Here is a 19,570-nt window from a genome sequence, read left to right as displayed (position 1 = left end):
AGTAAAATCATTTCATAAAAAAAATATACAAATTAAAAGGTGTGCTAAATCACATGAAAACAATATAAAATTAATCATAATTTAATAATTAAGAACTGTATATAAACAATATTCACATAAAAGGTATAATTTAATTTTAAAGAATTTATTTCTCCATTTCCCAAAATAATCACTTTAAAAAGGTCCAAAAATAAAAAATAAAAGTCTAAAACACTAAACCGATTAAGAGCTAGTTTTACAAGAGTAAATACCATATTGAATTAACATTCAATTTGGTCCTTAAATTTATATACGAATCTCAATTTAGTCTTTAAAATTTTAATTATTTTTATTTAGTCTCAAATTTTATAAATATGACTCATATTAATTCATGAGACAATTTTAGACACACAAATATTAATAGAATATTGATATGGACAATCAAATGTCACGCTAAAACTTGTAAAATGATACACGCTCAAATAGCCCGAAATTCAAAGATTAACATGAATCATATTCGCAAAGTTTGGGGACTAAATAAAGGTCATTAAAACTTTAGAAATTAAATTAAGACTTATGTACAAGTTCAAGGACCAAAATTGAGTATTATCTCTACCATATCTTACTCATAACCATTTAAAAAATAGACAATTCATCCTTGTTAATAAAAAATAACAAATTATTTCTTTCGATTAGATTAATTAGTCTTTCTATAAATTTTTATGTGAATGATGAATAGTAATTGTTAACGCATGATGTTAAAGCTGTGAGTTGATCTATTACAGTCTGCATGGATGACTCATCTTTTTAGGAATGTTGTTCATATAGCTTGGAATAAAGAAGTTTCGGATGTGGTCAAATATTTGTTGGAGGTTCAAAAAGATGCAACTAGCTTCAATAAAAAAGTTTTTGACAATATTTTTGTTAAGAAAATGGAGTTGGATAGGCTTTTGAATGACGTTCACATTACTCTGGAGAGTCGGGAGGATCAACAGCTTAGGATCAAAGAGGAAGTTTTGCATCAGGAACTGAATATTGTCCTTCTTCAAGAAGAGCTATTGTGGTATCAAAAATTTAGAGAACAATGGGTGAGATGTGGAGACAGAAATACAAATTTTTTTCATCTGCAGACGGTTATTAGGCGAAAGAGAAACAAAATTCATGTGTTGTTTTTGGAGGATGGGTCTTGGGCCACACGGAGACTTCGACTCTAGAAATGGCGGCAAATTCTTTCTTTCAAAAACTCTTTTCTACAAGGAAGGATATTGACCTGGATGCCATGGGGCCTTTTTCTTGCTCGTCTCTTAGTACTGAGGCTTGTCAAAAGCTAGTGGAACCAGTGACGTCTGAATAGGTTAAAAGAGCTGTGATGACCATGAGTTCATTTAAATCCCCAGGGCTAGATGGATTTCAAGCCATTTTTTACAAGGAGTTCTGGGACTCTCTTAGCAAAGATGTGTGTAGACTGGTCAAGTGAGCCTTTGAGGGTGAGCCAATGAGTGCAGCTATTTTTGATACTCTCGTTGTTTTAATTCCTAAAGTGGAAGTTTCCTCTTCCTTATGGGAGTTTCGGCCTATTAGCGTATGTAATGTAATTTATAAAATTGTCACAAAGGTTCTAGTTAACAGGTTCAGACTTTTCGTGTCGGAGATCATTGGTCCTTTGCAAGGAGGGTTCATTCTAGGAAGAGGAACCACAGAGAATATTATCATTGCTCAAGAGATTATGCACTTCATGAGGAACACCAAGTCTCGAAAAGGGACCATAGCGTTCAATATTGATTTGGAAAAAGCTTATGACAGGGTATACTGGCATTTTTTGGAAGTTTTGTGGAATGGGAACAGGCTCCAAAATTTCAATCCAAAAAGAGGGTTGAGGCAAGGAGATCCCATGTCTCCTTATCTATTTGTACTCTGTATGAAAATGCTTGCCTGCTTTATCTCTTATAGAGTTTTCCAAAGTTTGTGAAACCCGGTAACGGTTTCTAAGAACGGACAACGACTCACTCATTTGATGTTTGCAGATGATCTTTTACTTTTCTGTAAGGCATTGAAAGCTCAAGTAATAGAGGTTATGCATCGCATGGACTTGTTTTCTAGAGCGTCAGGTTTGAAGTTAAATCTTCATAAGTCAAAGGGCCTAGTGTTTCAAGATGGTGTTGGAGAGGAGAAAAAAAGGTTCTCTCAGGGGTCTCTAACATCCGGTTCTTCAATGATTTCGGTAAATACCTGGAATTAACATTGGTCACGCCAGAGCTTCCAGGAAGACGGCTCAGGAGGTTATTGAAAAAATTTTGAGGAAACTCTCCTGTTGGAAAGGATGCCTGCTGAATAAGGCAGGGAGGGTTTGTCATGTTAAATCGGTTATGGCCTCTATCCCGGTTTATGAAATGCAAATTTCTCTTCTCCCGAAGTATGCATGTAATAAAATTGATTCCTTGATGAGACAGTTCTTGTGGAAAGGCCAAGCGACCGGCAAAGGGTTGCCTCTGGTCAGGTGGGAGGTCGCCATAACTCTTAAAAGGGCAGGATCGGATGATTGGGTATTAAGGATACTTCCTATGCTAACATGGCACTTCTGGAAAAGTTGGCATGGGTTTGTCTAAATAATAGTGAGAAGTTGTGGGTGCAGGTTCTGAAGCATAAATATCTCAGGAATTAATCTGGTATGAACGAAAATAGTAGAAATTCTTCATCGGCTACCTGGAAGAACATTGTTAGTGCCTATGAGCATCTTAAGGAAGAGATTCATTGGAATATTAGGGATGTCCACAAATCAGTTTGGTATGATGAGTGGACTCCTTTTGGTAAGCTTTGCAACCTTGTTCCTTATGTACATATTTCTGAATCAGATTTCATAGTGGCTAACTTGTGGAAAGGAGTGTCTTGGGAGGTTGATAGTCTTACCATGCCTATTCCGCATGAGATTAAGCAGTTTATTTGTGGTCTGAGATATCCTAGTTCGACTGAGTTGGAGCCACAGTGGGAGTGGTGGTCTGCAGCAACAAAAAAGTATAGTGCAAGGGAGGGTTATAGATGGTTATTAGAGAAAACATTAAATTGGAATGCCAATAGTAACTGGAACTGGTTGTGGAATACAAACATTTCGGAGAAGTTCAAATTTACTATGTGGCTTGGCTTACATGATGTTCTACCAACTGAGACCTTTCGATTCAAGCGGCATTTAGCTTCTTCAGATATGTGTAAGAGATGTAACAAGGCGCAGGAGACTATGGAGCATTGCCTTAGAGACTGTGAATGATCAAAGGCAATTTGGCATATGTTGGATCCTAGTATCTTGGACTCGACGGCTGGTACTGCTCTTGAAGAGTAGTTTCAGAAGGCCTTGGCTAACAATGAGGTGTCTTTTGGTGCAGGACTTTTGGTGGATATGGAGACATAAGTGTAATGACATATTCAATACTGACAACCCTTGGATAGACCACAAGGTTGTTGCCTTGGCTAGAATTACCGCCAAGGACTTACAGGTTTACAGGAATCGAAACAATGCCTTTAGGTCTCTCCAAAATTGCCTGTGTTGAGAACCACCGGCAAGCAACAATTTTAAAGTTAATTGTGATGCAAGCTTGTATTTGGATTCAAATTTAGCGGGAATTTAAATTTATCTGGATTCAAATTTACTCCGTGATTTTATGTCTCTGGAGCAAAGTTGTGAAAACCTATTCAAAGGGAATGCATCTTCTCAATTTTTTTTAACAATTAGAAAATAAAATGTAATCTTTCATCATTAATTTTATAAATGGAACACTTTACTCCCTCAAATTTTTTTTAACAATTGATAGAATCCATTCTCCTATTCGAACCAGTTGGTCAAATCAAGAATGGCGAGAACAACTACTCGATTAACAAAGAAAACCGCCATCTCCAAAAACCGTCTCAAAATCGTTAAGCCGGCCGGAAGCCGGTTGGTTGGATTGCACCGGACCTGACTGGTATTTTAGAAAAGGCTTCATACAACGTCGTTTTTTTAATTAGGGGAAAAAAAGGAAAGAAAAACCAAGAAACCCTAACTTCCCTCAGCTCTATGGGGGTATGGCCTCTCTTTCAACTCCAGAAGACCAGAAACACTTCGAACGCAGCACAGAGGAAGTAGCAACCTCCATCTCATCGCCGGTCTTCATTCTGTCCAGCCACCGCGCCGTCACGTCTGCGACGCCACCGTCCGGACTGCTCCAGCGTCGTTGCAACGCCTCTGTTCAGTCTTTGTTTCGCACTGCCTTGTGTTCCGCCGTTGATTCGCACTGTCCTCTGTTTCGCCGTGCTTCCGCCGCCGTTTTGCCGTACTTCTGCCGCTGTTCAGCCCCTGTTCCGCCGCGCTCCAGCCGTCGTCATCCATTCTCTGTTCAGCCTTGTTCCGTCGCGTGTTCCACTTTCTGTTCAGCCTCCATTCCGCCGCTGTTCAGCCTCCGTCGAGTTTTAAAGTTCCAACTCCCTCTCCCTCCTCTGTAGATTTTCAGAAAAGCCTAAGGTGATTTCCTTTCTCCCTCCTCTGTTGCTGTTACAGTTCTTGTTTTGATATTGCTTTAATCTATAATTGCTCTATTAACTTGTTTTGTTATATTCTTAATCTTGTTAATTTGATAAATTGTTGTTGTGGTGTTGTTTTTGACCTTGTGATTGTTAGGTTGTTGTGCTGTTTTCTTGACATTTTGATAACTTGTTAATTTGGTAAATTGTTCTTGTTGTGGTTTGTTTTTCTTGATCTTGATTTTATTTCTGTTGTTTTGATCTTAGTTCATGTTGGTGATCTTAGTTAATTGTATTTCTGTTATTTGACTTTTGAGTTTGTATTTGGATGGGATTATAACATTGTGGCTGATGTAGTACCATTAATTTGGATGACATTTTACCGTTTATATTAAATATTTTAGTGTGTTTATTTATATTTTATTTATTATTTTATTATAAAACGGTTATTTCGGTTGAACTACGGTTGAATCGGTTGAACTAACAAGCCAGTGAATCAGTAGTTAGAGAGGTTTGATAACCAGTTCGGTTTCAGAACATTGCTCTAAAGAAACACACCTATTTATACTTAAACACTAACCAACTCAAACTTGTCCCTCCTAGAGAGCTGACGAAGCCTTCCAATGAGGTGTTGAAAGCGCTGCAAGGGGCAATGAAGCTCCTAACTAAACTACTAAAGAAATTGGTAAGTCAGTTTGTTGTGGTGTTGAGGAAAGAGGGATGCAGAAGTTTAGGAATTTCAAGAGGAGCTTTTCATTCCAGAAGAGGCAGAGTCTCCCTCAGTCTCGATTCAATGGACGTAGCAAGGGTAACGAATTTGAAGAGGCCATTGATGTTTTGTGTCAACAAAATCGTCTCAATGAAGCCATTGAGTTGCTCCACCAAATTCATCGACCCTCCCCTCGCATTTACTCCACCCTTATCGCCGCTTGCGTTCGCCATCGAGCTCTCCAAGAGGGTAAAATGGTCCATGCACACACCAAAGCTTCCAAGTTTGTTCCTGGGATCTCCATCTCAAATCGTTTGCTTGATTTGTATTCCAAATGTGGCAGCCTCGATGATGCCCAGAAGCTGTTTGATGAAATGATTCACAGGGATTTGTGCTCTTGGAACACCATGATTGCTGGGTATGCCAAAATTGGACGCCTTCAACAAGCTAGGAAACTGTTTGATGAAATGCCCCAAAGAGATAACTTTTCATGGAACGCAGCGATATCTGGTTATGTTAGCCATGCTCGCCCTTGGGAAGCGCTGGAGTTGTTTAGAAGGATGCAGAATCACGAGAGTTCGAATTTGAATAAGTTCACCTTGTCCAGTGCTCTGGCTGCTTCAGCTGCTATTCCGTGTTTGCGTCTTGGGAAGGAGATTCATGGCTACTTGACACGAACTGGTTTGGACTCCGATGAGGTAGTTTGGAGTGCACTTTTGGATTTGTATGGCAAATGTGCGAACTTGAATGAAGCTAGGGGTATTTTTTATAAGATGGAAGACAAAGATGTAGTTTCATGGACTACCATGATTCATAGATGTTTCGAAGATGGAAGAAAGGAAGAGGGATTTTCCTTGTTTAGAGAGTTGATGAGGTCAGGCATTAGGCCAAACGAGTATACATTTGCTGGAGTTTTAAATGCATGTGCTAGCCATGCTGCTGAACACTTAGGGAAGGAGGTTCACGGTTACATGGTGCGCATAGGGTATGACCTGCGTTCATATGCCGTGAGTGCACTTGTTCATTTGTACTCAAAGTGTGGGAACACTGAAAATGCCAGAAGGGTGTTCAACCAAATGCCTCGGCCTGATTTGGTATCATGGACTTCTCTTATTGCTGGTTATGCTCAAAATGGTCAACCAGAAAAAGCGCTTTGGTTCTTTGAATTATTGCTTCGATCAGGTAATAAGCCCGATCAAGTTGTCTTTGTTGGGGTTCTTTCTGCTTGTACTCATGCTGGGTTAGTGGACAAGGGTTTAGAATATTTCCATTCAATAAAGGAGAAGCATGGGTTGATGCATACTGCAGATCATTATGCATGTGTTATTGATTTATTGGCACGATCTGGACGGTTTAAAGAGGCAGAGGATATCATTGATAAAATGCCAATAAAGCCTGATAAGTTCCTTTGGGCAGCCTTACTTGGAGGATGTAGAATACATGGAAACCTTGAAGTGGCTGAAAAGGCAGCAAATGCATTATTTGAGATAGAGCCAGAGAACCCGGCTACATATATTACTTTAGCTAATATTTACGCTAATGCGGGTCTGTGGGCTGAGGAAGCCAGGGTTAGAAAGGGTATGGAAAGCAGGGGAATTGTTAAGAAGCCGGGTAAGAGCTGGATTGAGATCAAGAGACAGGTGCATGCCTTCCTGGTAGGAGATACATCCCACCCCAAAATATGTGATATTCATGCATTCCTAGGAGAAATCTCAAAGAAAATGAAGGAAGAAGGCTATATTCCGGACATAAACTTTGTGCTACATGATGTGGAGGAGGAGCAGAAAGAGCAAAACCTCGTTTACCACAGCGAGAAGCTTGCCGTTGCCTTTGGAATCATTTCAACCCCGCCGGGAACTCCTATCAAGGTTTATAAAAATTTAAGAACTTGTGTAGATTGTCACAATGCCATGAAATATATATCAAAGATTGTTCAAAGAAAAATAATAGTGAGAGATTCAAATAGATTTCATTGTTTTGAGGATGGAAGCTGCTCATGCCAAGATTATTGGTAACGTCGTGCCAAGCAATGAGTGAAACGGCATCTTCAATCTATGTTTTTGCTGTAAAACAGCCTTGAAGGGTTGCATTGACAATCATCTTTTCCTCTATCCCTATAAATCAAAAGGGTACCTCTATCAAGCAAAATTGTCGGATGCCGCATTGCAACGGGGTATGAAATGTTCAATAAATGATGGAATTATGCTGCATAGGATCGATCTCAGGGGAGTATATGTCGCAGGTGTACCATTCATTTATGAATTATGTAAATACCGCAAGGCAGGGACCTTTGTTTGTGGGTTCTGTATTTTCTAACTCCATCGGAAAGTGGTAACTTATTAGCATCTTAATTTATTTATGGCAATGTTCCTCCGGAGGATGTCCTTGTTGGGAGTTAAAGCCAGGCCTTCTGCTTCTGCCCCTCAAAGGGTAATTGAGGTGGAAAATGGTTCAAGCTCTTGCATCAAAAGTGTGAAGATGATAAATGGTGATTTCTAACAAGAATTGAATTTGGAGATGAGGCCCAAGTAATGTTAGTTGCAAGAATCATCATGGAAACTTCAGGACATGTTAAAAAACAAAATGAAGTTATATTCTTCAACCTTTTATCTTATTTCCGAAGTCAGATAAATTCTTCAATAAAATCATAAATTTCTAATCTTTGAAACCATATTATTGTTTGTTCTTTCCTCTCTTCTTTCACAAAAAGTATGTGAACTGCATTTAACTGCAGTGCCTCCTCAGAGTCACTTTTACTGTATAGAAATTAATTTCTACAAATATGATTTACTTGTTAGATACTGAATTGTACCTTTTATGGAATGTAAGAGAAGAAGAGAAAGAAGAAGAAGAATCTTTTATCTTATCGGTATTCTCCTTACTTAGTACTTACTGCAATTATAAAGAAAGGTATAATTTTTAATATAGTATTTGTTAGCTGAATAATTTCTTTCTTATTTTTCTCTTATGGGTTTAGGTAGCTGAATATTTTGGTACGTGGGTATATATGGAATTATGGATAAAGATTAGCAGCCATTTTGTGTCGTATTCCAATTATCCAATACAAGATTTGCATGAAATGAAACGTAGGTGGCTGCTCATTCTTAAAGGAATGAATACATTTATGTATCAGCAACTCACTGTTTCAGGATCTCAGAGCATATTTGAGAGAATTTCCTACCTATCACATAAGCATAATAATCTCCAAATTCCGTATTCTTTAGTTTCACTTTTCAGAAAGTGTTTTGAGACAATGATTCAATGTGATACACGACCTAGCTTGCTTCATCCATCTTTTTAAAGACATGACACATTAAGATATAATACTTATGTCTGATTTTTTATGTTTCTGTTTCAATGTAATCAAGCATATATGTTTTGTGGTATTTAAGGATGCTAACTCAATGCAACCTTAAACGTGGTTGCTATATTTATTATCACTTAATTGGAAGATAGACGAAAAGAGTTAGTTTGCAGTTTAAATGATAGACGATGATAGTTATAATCATGTGTTCAAAGTATAGATAGCTAGATAGATAGAGACTTTGCTGCAGTGATGACTTTTCTGATCAACTTGAAGCAAGGAAATTCGAAGTATCAGGCTGCAAGAAATTGCACACTCTAGGTGCCGAGTTTGCCTGGAACTACAGCAATTTGACCACCACCAACAACAGCACCAACACTACCACTGTCGATGGTGCCCTCATTGAGATCTTTTTCCGGGCAAAGCTTAGAAACTACAAAGGGTGAGTAGTTATTTTTACATAATTGGAACTGCTGGTTGGGCTATTGGACTTAGTCTTGGAAGATCTTCAAAGTATTACACCTTCCACACTCATCGAATCTTTGGCATTCTCATTTTCACATTTAGTACACTCCAAGTAATATTCCTCTTTTCTCTCTATAAATTGATTTCTACAATTTATATCTTGATAAAGTCATGCATGCACATATATAGTAGTATGCTGGATGAAGCTAATTTTTATACCAATAAAATTTCAGGATGATGATATATTATGGTAAATAGTAATGTCATTAGTAGTTAATTATTTAGGGTGATTTCAGGGTTTCATTTAGAGACAATAAAATGAAATATTAAGACAAACGATTTACACTATTATTATCATCTCTATTTTATCTGTTCAGATATTTGTTATTATACAAAAATAGAGACAATAGATAGACACTAGTTTAATTATGAAAACAGAATCAATCAGTGTGTGAAAAAGAAAAATAACCAAAAAGAATATAAAAGAGAAAAGTAAAAGGAGGATGTTTAAAAATCCTAATTTTTAATATTGGTATATATATTTTTGTACTCCTCACATTTTTTAAAATAAATAAATAAATAATCTATCTCGGTAGGCCAATCTGTCCCGCCAAAACCTCCGGATTTGGTGGACTCAAAACCTTTAGTCCGGCCCAACTTTTATGGATTGATTTAGCTGGTCGACCCGGCTTGTTCGACCAATTTTGTCACCACCTTTAGATGAGTCCATATCCGGTTACTCTATGTCTGTGTCTCAACACTCTATATTTTGTATTGAAGCATATTAATCTAGTGTAGTGAATTTTGTGCATTTTCAGATGTTGGCATTTCGGTTAAAGGCCAAGCTTAGTGATGATTATAGGAAATGTTGGAATATGTACCATCATTTTCTTGGCTATTGACTGCTTGCAATCATAGTCATAAACATATTCAAACTCTTCTAACACAGATTAGGCTCATCTCTGTACCCGAGATGTATTCAATTTTCGGAACCTCTCAGTAACGGAGATGTGGCCAATTGTGTATTTATGTAATTACACTGTACTTTATGTATTTTCGTAAATTTTATATTTATTTAATTTAAATAAAAAATTCCAAATAACTTTGGTATCAACTTTTATATAATAAAAATATATTTGTATAATTAATTTAGTATGTGCGAGTCTTAATCTAATTAAAAGAAAAAAAATTCTATACACCATGACACTTTTAAGTTCAAAAAAGATTCTTGCATAATAATGTGTATTAGATATATAATCATTCATAAAATAAATAAGAAAGAAGAATGTTGCAAGCACAACTCCATTCCACTGCATATTGATCAGAGGACATAAACAAGAAAGAAGAACATATTTCCATGAACCATAACCATAAAATAGCATATAAAGAACATGTAATCAATTAACAAAATCCCCTAAACTGCTAAACATCAGTGTTAAATTTTCAAAAGGATTGTATGCTACTGTCATGTGCTGAATTTAGCTAATCAATTATTTAAGAAACAACATCTACCGTGGATGCACCACACTAACTGTGATTTCATTAAATGACACTAGTTCACTCTTGCTTGATGAAGTGTCACCAACAAGATCTCTCTCAGTGAAGAACCCTGGCATTTTTGGTTGAAGCAATGTGCATTCGCTACTCAGCATCATAAGAACATCCAACATGCTTGGCCTGTCTTCTGGATTCTTTTGAACACAAAGTAGACCCACATGAATTGCTCTTATGACTCCGGATAAATCGGACGAATTTCTGATGGACGGATAAACTATTTCAGAGCAATTACCTTCTATAAAGAGTTTCCATACCTGTATGTCACACCAGGTAGAGTTAGGACACGACTTAGGTGAAGGTTATTTGGTTTGTAACAAAATAATAAATATCAATAACAAACAAAAGTTTAGCTTACATGCCCCAGAAGATTAAAGCGATGATTTCTGTTGCTGAACCCTCTATTTCTTTTTCCACTTACTATCTCTAATACAAGCACACCGAAGCTATAAACATCAGACTTTGTTGAGAAAATTCCATCAATTAGGTACTCTGGTGATACATAACCACTACAAACATCAACATACAATGATACAAGTATACAGCTTCAGCACAAGGTTTATGTTAATTATATATATTAACATGTTAAGTAATCAAGTACTTACTAAGTTCCAACAATTGTTGTTGTGTTTGCTTCATTTTCATTTCCAATAAAGCTTCTGGCTAGTCCAAAATCAGAGATTTTGGCATTCATTTCATCATCTAGCAGAATATTGCTAGCCTTGAGATCTCCATGAACTATTCTATGTCTCGAATCTTGATGGAGATAGAGAACGCCCCGTGCAATCCCAATGATAATAAGGAAACGCTGAGACCAAACTAGTTGCATGCTTCTCTCTTTATCTTTTATATATAAAAAGAAAGAAAGTAAGGCTGAGTTTCAGATTAAAGTAGTCTTTGTAGCTCAAATTTTAAGTATTTTCTTATAGGGGTACAACCACCACTGTTTCAGAAGAAACTGTATTGTCCATAAAATTTTACAAGCATGAGACATGGAAATAAGGAAACATACAAAATTATGTTAGGCTGGTGAAATATAGATACAAATATAGACATTGTGTCTTGAGATACTAAATTAATGTATCTTATGTCATTTTTGACAAGAAGAACATAAAGACGCTAGTAATAGAAATTTATTTTTTTTCATAATCTGTCCTAAGTTATATTTTGTTTATAACCAAATAAAATACACAAATACTAATTTGGTGTTTCTGTCTTTCATGTCTTATTTTCAGTGTCTTATCTTGTTCTGCTCTCAAACAAAACACAGCCATATGTTGCTATGATTGCTAGGCTTTCAATCAGTTACTTTAACTAAATGTTATGGTAGAGAAATATGGAAGATCTATTACCCAAACGAGAAAATAAGTAATAGTAAATAAATCAAAACTAGGAAAGTATCAACTTAGAAACAAACCAAATATGAAGTAGTCCAAGCTTTTATTTGGCATATATTCATAGACCAGCATCCTTTCTTCTGCTTGAATGCAACACCCTAGAAGCTTCACCAAATTCCTATGCTGAAGTTTGACTACATTCAACACTTCACTTTTGAACTCTTGAAGACCTTGTCTAGAATTTACTGAGAGCCTCTTAACTGCTATTTCTCTTCCATCGTTCAGCATACCCTAAATATTGCAGTATTTGATGTGAACATTCACTTTTTAAGTTCATACTATTAAGTATAAAGCACTAACCATTTTGTCTGATATATAATATACTACCTGATAAACAGTTCCAAAACCACCTTTTCCTAATATGTTACTGGTGGAGAAGTTATTGGTTGCAGCAATAAGTGTAGCCATATCAAACAGTGGTAGTTCTAGTTCTTCCTCCTGATGCTCTTGTATTACATGTGCATATCTTTCTGGACTGTCTCTCATGTTTCCTGTAAAGCAGTAAGCATTAAGAAAAGAACAAATATAGCATGGCTGCAGGAAAATGAAGAAATCTGCTAACTAGATTTTCTCATGCCTCTTAAAATATGTTGCTAGATTATCCTGTTTCTAGAGCCTCCATTTTCCCCTAATGTCTTAATGCTATTGCAAATTTATCTCAAATTCATATATAGGTTAATTTTATATTAACTAATAGATTAATTGAGAAACCATGAAACTCAACAGCTTTACTTATTAGAAAAAATCAATGAGGCTGCAGAAGTGACTTACTATAGTTTATCTGCTGCTTCTTTCTTCTGTATAGCATGAAGGATAGGCATAAGATCAAAATTCCTATAGATATGACTGTGATGGAGGCAATAATCTGCAGCTTCCTGATCTTGGATTTATGTGATGACTTCTTAATTTCATCTAGGAAAAATATAATTAACAATTAAAATGTACATCTAAGAAAACAATGCAAAAGGAAAAACAGCAAGAAGGAACTTGTTAAATTGTAAGATGAACTTCTATACCTATATCTTTCCTTGACATTCTGACAAAAAGATCTTGCTGTGGATCACTCAGAACTCTGATATCTATCAGCTCATCATACCAGAATAAACACCCTGTTCCTCCATTCCTAATATCCAAGGAAGCATAAGCCGTGCAGGAACAATTCTTCATGCATAGATTAGCACACTCCTCAAGACTCATGCTATTATTTAACCATGATGCTCTTTGTGTGTTTGGTAACTTTAAACCAGACAACTTTACAAATCCATCATCCTGGCAACTCAATTTATTGATTCTAACACAGCCATTAAACCAATCTGTCTGATTCCATTCTTCAGGGACTTTAGGTTCGAATCCGTTCAATAAGCAACTACATACAGGGGAATTGGCTACATTACAGATACCATATGCTCCACATTTACCATAATCATCACAGATATCAGTTGGCAATTTTAAATAGACCCTCCAACTCTTATTTGTAACACTCCACACATAACGAGTCATTGATCCGTCTGCAGATAGCACACTCCTTGAATATACAGCACTATCGACAAGCTCATATGTGTAATATATCTCTTCCTTGTTGTAAACAAAGAAAAAGTTGTAAAAAGTATTATGTTTTAACTGGGGAATTCCACCAAACCGAAGACCATTCCAAGATCCACCATTAAATGTCATGGATTGGCCATCTTTTGTACATAATTGAGGATATCCAACAATATTAAGCTGGTGAGTATAGCTACCTTCAGAAGGGTCATCAGAACTAATCGGCGATATTAGGTACCTTGTAAGGCCTGTAGTTAAGTCACTTCCCAGTTTCATCCCCGGCAGTAGCGTGTTATAAGGGTAATCAAAACTCTGCCAAATAAAGATCTTCAAATCATCATCATTGCTCTCATCTTCCTTCACAATGAGATTGCCTGTATCCAAAAGCTCTGCAACCGGCCGCTGCACGAGTCTTGATGAGTTGGAATGCCAAATGATGGTATTGTTATGACTATAAAGAATAAGAGTTCCATTGCCAGTGATCTTCAAGACCCCGGATGAGTCATTAAGTGGAGTGTTTCTATTGGCAATCCATACTATTGTCCTCGATGGCACTTTACTGTACCATATTCCAACGTAACGGTTCTTGGAACTTTCTGGGATACTGCAGAATCCAATTACAAAGGTTCCACCGGCTGAAACCATGGTGTCACCATCAGTGAGGGACTGGGTAATACTAATGCTTTCTATGGCAGTGGAAACGGCTACATCATGCAGGAATAAGAAGCACAACAGAAGCAAGGTGAACGTTTCCATTGTATTGTTTTGCTTTATTATTATTGTAGCTTACTTGGTAATAGTGCTCTTTTTTATAGGAAAAGTAGATAAAGAACTAGAATAGATTCAAGCATGCAATAGTTGACATTCTTAGTCTATAGTGTTGGAATCTTCTATCTCAAAAATAAAAATAAGTATGGAAAATGTGAAAGATCAAGCAAAAGCCAAGAAATTATAATGTTGTCTTATATGATATATGGACCCAAGAAAGTTCCATGAGGAGTTGAAGCAACCAATAACAGTATATCTTAACCGACATTGAAAACTAGGCATGGCTTGTGATTATGACCGTTGACCAATTACTTTTTTCTATCCACATAATGATTGATTCCTCGCTGAGGCACTTTGATTAGATGAGATAGAATTTCAGTTTTTCTATGCTCAAGGTGACAATGGAACCATCAAACACTTGGTTAAGGCCTTAAGGGAGGCTCAACAATGCTCCCCAGGTTTGACCAATGAAAACTAAACCATTTCAATTATTCAAGCTGATTTAATTTATTAACCATATTCGAGTACGATGGAAATTAAGAAAATGACCGGAGAAATTCAATTGGATGATAGTTATATTTATGGGTATTTTACTCTAGGCGAATGCTAATGCACTCCTACAGCATTTTTTGAATTCTAAAACAAAAATTTTAAATTCTAAAATTCTGAACCCTTAATCTTAAACTTTAAATGCTAATTCTGAATTATTAGTATAAAATATAATAAATAAAGAGTCAAAATTTAGTTAACTAACAAAGAGAACAACACTTGATATTTCATAAGAAGTATTTAAGGATGAATCTTTACTCTTTAGAGTTTTAAGTTTGAATGTAAATTCCTGAAACATAAAAATATTCCACAATCCAAACACGCCCTCACATATGAAACGCATCGATTCATGTGATGAATGGTTATGCAAAAACATCAAAGTATGTGAAAAAGAAGAATTTTTTATTTTCTATTTTTATTTTTTAATTCATTGTTGCTCTCATATCCTTCACAATGAGGCTCCCAATTCACATATCACATATTTAATCAATAAACTGGTAGATTAATAGGCATTACCGTTAATTTATATATAAACCAATGATATGATGACTTTACTTATTTTCAAATTTAAATTAAATTTATTCTAACCAAAGATACATCACATTAGTATAATCATTAATCAATGTCATCTAGCATGTACTGAGTTAGCTAATCATGTTCTGATTTATGAAACAGCATCTACCTTGGATCCAGCTCACTAATTGTGACTTCATTAATTGACACTACTTTAGTGTTGCCTGATGAAGAAGTGTCACCAACAGGATCTCTCTCAGTAAAGAAGCCTGGCATTTTCGGTTGAGGCAGTGGCCATTCACTACTCAACATCATAAGCGCATGTGACATGCTTGGCCTATCCTCTGGACTTCTTTGAACGCATAGTAGACCAACATGAATCGCTCTTATCACTCCACATAAATTCGATGCGTCATCATCTCTGATTGATCCATCAACTATTTCTAAACACTTACCATCTATGAAGAGAGTCCAAACCTGAATTAGGTGAAGGTATATATATTATTTGGCTAGTAACAAAAAATTAAATATATACAAGATAAGTTAAGCTTAATTACATATCCGAGAAGATTAAAACCATGATTTTTATTGTTGAAGCCTCTATTTCTCTTTCCAGTAACTATCTCTAACACCAGCACTCCGAAGCTATAGACATCAGATTTTGTTGAGAATATTCCATCGATAAGGTACTCCGGAGATAGATAGCCACTACATATAATAAAAACATACGAAGTGAAATAATGGTAAAAAGAAAATATTATCTTGCTAACTTGCTGTACACATGTTAATATGTCATGTAATCAACTACTTACTAGGTTCCGACAACAGTTGCCGTGTTTGCTTCATTTTCATTTCCTACAAGGGTTCTGGCTAGTCCAAAGTCAGAGATTTTCGCATTTATTTCCTCATCTAACAAAACATTGCCAGCCTTAAGATCTCTATGGACTATTCTATGTCTTGAATCTTGATGGAGGTAGAGAAGGCCTCGTGCAATCCCAATTATAATAATGAACCGCTTAGGCCAGTCTAATATCTTGCCTCTCTCTTCATCTTTTTCAAAGAAAAGAGTTTAGAGTGATTTTCTTGTGAGATAAACCATAAGTATCTATTATGCATAGTCCCAAGCTAGAACATAATCAATTATTAAATAAAACAAAAGTATCAAGCAGAAGCAAACCAAATATGAAGTAGTCCAAGCTTTTATTTGGCATAAACTCATAGACTAGAATCCTCTCCTCTGCTTGAATGCAACATCCTAGAAGTCTCACCAAATTCCTATGCTGAAGTTTGACTACATGCATAACTTCACTTTTGAACTCTTGAAGACCTTGTCTAGAATCTTCTGAAAGCCTCTTAACTGCTATTTCTCTTCCATCTTCCAACACACCCTGTAAAAATAATGTAACATGGAACATGATATTTATATTTTTGTGAATATCAACTTCTAGAAGCAACCTGCTTATAGTGTATATAGTGGTAAATTTGATTACAGCCAGCAGTTATCAGATGATGATTAAGGAAAGTTAAACCAGATAAATGGTAGCACCTTTGGTTCTAGATGCAATTGTCTTTCTTATATTGAAGGGACAGTGTGGTGCACAAGCATCCCGCGTTAACGCAGGGTCCTGAGAAGGGTCGCACCCAAAGGGCGTAATATAGACAACTTACCTGATAATTACATAGAAGTGGCTGCTTCCACAGCTTGAACCTGTGGTCTTGTGAATAACCCCCCTTCTTAAACATATTGTCTTAATTGTTTTTATGCTAATCTTAATTCAATACCAAATGCAGAATCATGAATACAGATTCTCTACAGACACAAAAAAGTGACTCTTTCAAATAATGTACTTATTTGGCTATAGCACCTATCTCAACAAATCGAAATTCCCTACCATGTTGCTAATATCCAGATTTGAGCATGATATGACTAAGTATTAACCTTGTAAACAGCTCCAAAACCGCCTTTTCCCAATATGTTATTGGTGGAGAAGTTGTTGGTTGCAGAAATAAGTGTAGCCCTATCAAAATATGGTAGATCTAGTTCTTCCTCCTGATGCTCTTCTGGGTTGCCTCTCATGTTCCCTGCAAAAGAAGCATTGTGCAAAGACCAAATGAAACAAGAAAATCACAAAATCTATAGGTTAATACAATGTTTGAACAGTTTAAGAGAGACCAAAATCAAGCAGGTTCAAAAAATACATTCTATTCATTGAATCCGACTTAATCGATGAAGGACCAAACAACACATACTTGAAATTCTAAAAGCTTTTACTCAATAGAAGAATCACAAGAACATAAAGAAATGACTTACTATAGTTTTTCTGGTTTTTCTTTCTTCTATACAGGATCAAGGAAATGCATAGGATCATCATCATTCCTATAAATAAGACTGAGCTGGAAACAATAATCTGCATCTTCGGGATATCAGATCTACCCTTTGACTTTTCATCTTCATCTAGGAAAAATAACATTAAACAGGAAATATGCAATTTAGAAAACAATACACAAAAGAAAAATAGAAGGAAGGAACATCCAAGTTGGGAGATAATCAATCATCTACCTGAATCTTTCTTGGACATTCTGACATAAAGATCTTGTTGTGGATCACTCAGGACTCTAATATCTATCAGCTCATCATGCCACATTAAACACCCACTTGCCCCGTTGCTGATATCCAATGCAGCATAAGCCATGCAGGAGCAATTTTTCAGGCAGAACTTCGCGCACTCGTCAAGACTCGTGCTAGTATTTAACCATGATGCTTTCTGTGTATCAGGCAGCTTCAGACCAGTAAACTTTTTGAATCCATCTCCATGGCAACTTAGCGGATTACTTCTAATACAACCATTATACCAATCTGCCTGCTTCCATTCTTCAGGGACTTTAGGTACAGTTCCGCTCAAGCAATCACATGGAGGGGAGTTGTCTATATTACATTTACCATATGGTCCACATTTACCATAACTATCACAGATATCATTTGGCAATGTTAGGTAGGGTGTCCAACTTTGTATCCTCAAACTCCAAACATAACGTGTCATGATTCCATCCGCAGATAGCACAAATCTTGAATACATTGAGCTATTAAGAAGCTCAAATGTATAATATATCTCTTCCTTACTGTAAACAAAGTAGTAGTTGTATATAGCATTCTGTTTTAACCGGGGAATTCCACCAAATCGAAGACCATTCCAGGATCCACTAGAAAAGGACTTGGATTCACCATTTCTTATACATAATTCTGGATATCCAACAATATCAAGCTGAAAAGTATAGTTACCTTTAGAAGGATCATCGGGGCTAATTTGAGATGTTAAGTACCTATTCAAACCTGTACTTAAGTCGCTTCCGAACTTCATCCCTGGCAGCATTGTGTCAAAAGGGCAATCGAAACTCTGCCAAAGAAAGCTTTTTAAGTCATTGTTGTTGCTCCCATATTCCTTCACAATGAGGTTCCCTGAATCCAAAAGCACTGCAACCGGTCGCTGCACGAATCTTGAGGAGTTGGAATGCCAAATGATGGTATTGTTATGACTATGAAGAGCAAGAATTCCTTTGTCAGTGATCTTCAAGATTCCAGATGAGTCATTAAGTGGAGTGTTTCTGTTGGCAACCCATGCCACTGTCCTAGTTGGCACTTTATAGTACCATATTCCAAGGTAACGGTTCATGGAACTTTCTGGTATAGCGAAGAATCCAAGTGCAAAGTTTTCATCAGCTGAAAGCATGGTGTCACCATCAGTGAGGTACTGTGTAGTACTAATAGTGTCTATGATTGTAGAAATAGCTGTATGATGCAGCAATGAGAAGCATAACAGAAGCAAGATGAACCGTTCCATTATTATTTTGATGTATTTTATTTTAATTTTTGTAGCTTTAGTTGGTAATAAAGCTGTTAAAGTTTGAGGATTTATAGATAAAGAACCAGAAGCTGAAATGCAAGTACACGGCAGTCTATAGTGACAGTTGGAAAATTTTCTTGATAGCTAGAAATCCCATATGTGAATATGTGAATTATAAAGCAAAAGCCAAGAAACCTCGACGTACATTTCTGTGGTCTTTATTTAGCTTAGCAATTGTGATTTATGACAGGAATTATTGTTCCACTGAGACATCGTCCATGTCAACATTATATTAGTAATCTTAGCGCGTTCTTTTACCGAGTTCATTTATATCTTTATCAAAATTATTATTATTGAAACGTGAATATTGTACTATTCGTTCTGCTTATTAGATTTTGAAATCTAATTTCTATTTAAAAGAATAGAGAAAAATATTCTTGGTACAAAGTATATTTATTAA

At 36.2% G+C, this 19,570-nt stretch overlaps 2 protein-coding genes across 6 annotated transcripts; one reads left to right on the top strand and one right to left on the bottom strand.

Moving 5' to 3' along the window:
- Positions 1–3,987: 3,987 nt before the first annotated feature.
- Positions 3,988–8,042, top strand: LOC130943693 (pentatricopeptide repeat-containing protein At4g37170-like). The gene is made up of 2 exons (XM_057871692.1): positions 3,988–4,468; positions 5,071–8,042. Exon 2 carries the CDS (start codon positions 5,188–5,190, stop codon positions 7,189–7,191), a length of 2,004 nt encoding a protein of 667 aa, XP_057727675.1. The 5' UTR covers positions 3,988–4,468; positions 5,071–5,187; the 3' UTR covers positions 7,192–8,042.
- A 2,200-nt stretch (positions 8,043–10,242) lies between these two features.
- On the bottom strand, positions 10,243–19,106 carry LOC130943691 (G-type lectin S-receptor-like serine/threonine-protein kinase At4g27290). Of its 5 annotated transcripts, none has more exons than XM_057871685.1 (8): positions 15,438–15,705; positions 12,913–14,073; positions 12,668–12,808; positions 12,224–12,387; positions 11,917–12,127; positions 11,105–11,342; positions 10,858–11,008; positions 10,243–10,756 (listed from the first exon to the last, which is right to left on the bottom strand). In XM_057871685.1, exons 1-8 carry the CDS (start codon positions 15,466–15,468, stop codon positions 10,454–10,456), a joined length of 2,400 nt encoding a protein of 799 aa, XP_057727668.1. In that variant the 5' UTR covers positions 15,469–15,705; the 3' UTR covers positions 10,243–10,453. The 5 variants fall into 5 exon arrangements, 4 of the variants coding, with proteins under 4 accessions (XP_057727668.1, XP_057727666.1, XP_057727667.1 ...); XM_057871684.1 differs by lacking the exons at positions 10,243–10,756; positions 10,858–11,008; positions 11,105–11,342; ... (1 more) ...; positions 12,224–12,387; positions 12,668–12,808 and adding exons at positions 15,826–15,976; positions 16,081–16,318; positions 16,446–16,656; ... (1 more) ...; positions 17,580–17,717; positions 17,829–19,106 and having other exon boundaries at positions 13,795–14,073; positions 15,438–15,745; XM_057871683.1 differs by lacking the exon at positions 15,438–15,705 and having other exon boundaries at positions 12,913–14,194.
- Positions 19,107–19,570: the final 464 nt, after the last annotated feature.

This window comes from Arachis stenosperma, chromosome 8, assembly GCF_014773155.1.
Source record: "Arachis stenosperma cultivar V10309 chromosome 8, arast.V10309.gnm1.PFL2, whole genome shotgun sequence".
Taxonomy (NCBI): Eukaryota; Viridiplantae; Streptophyta; class Magnoliopsida; order Fabales; family Fabaceae; genus Arachis; species Arachis stenosperma.
Note: the sequence above shows the minus strand (reverse complement) of the source record. Positions and strands in the feature narration are given on the sequence as shown.

Excerpts from the sequence above, each read along its gene's own strand:
- LOC130943693 (XM_057871692.1), top strand. The coding sequence starts at position 5,188 with ATGCAGAAGTTTAGGAATTTCAAGAGGAGCTTTTCATTCCAGAAGAGG.
- LOC130943691 (XM_057871683.1), bottom strand. The coding sequence starts at position 14,194 with ATGGAAACGTTCACCTTGCTTCTGTTGTGCTTCTTATTCCTGCATGAT. Across the intron at positions 12,128-12,223 it reads GTTTTGGAACTGTTTATCAG|GGTATGCTGAACGATGGAAG; the intron begins GTAGTATATTAT and ends TGCAATATTTAG. Across the intron at positions 11,343-11,916 it reads CTTGGACTACTTCATATTTG|ATAAAGAGAGAAGCATGCAA; the intron begins GTTTGTTTCTAA and ends TATATATAAAAG.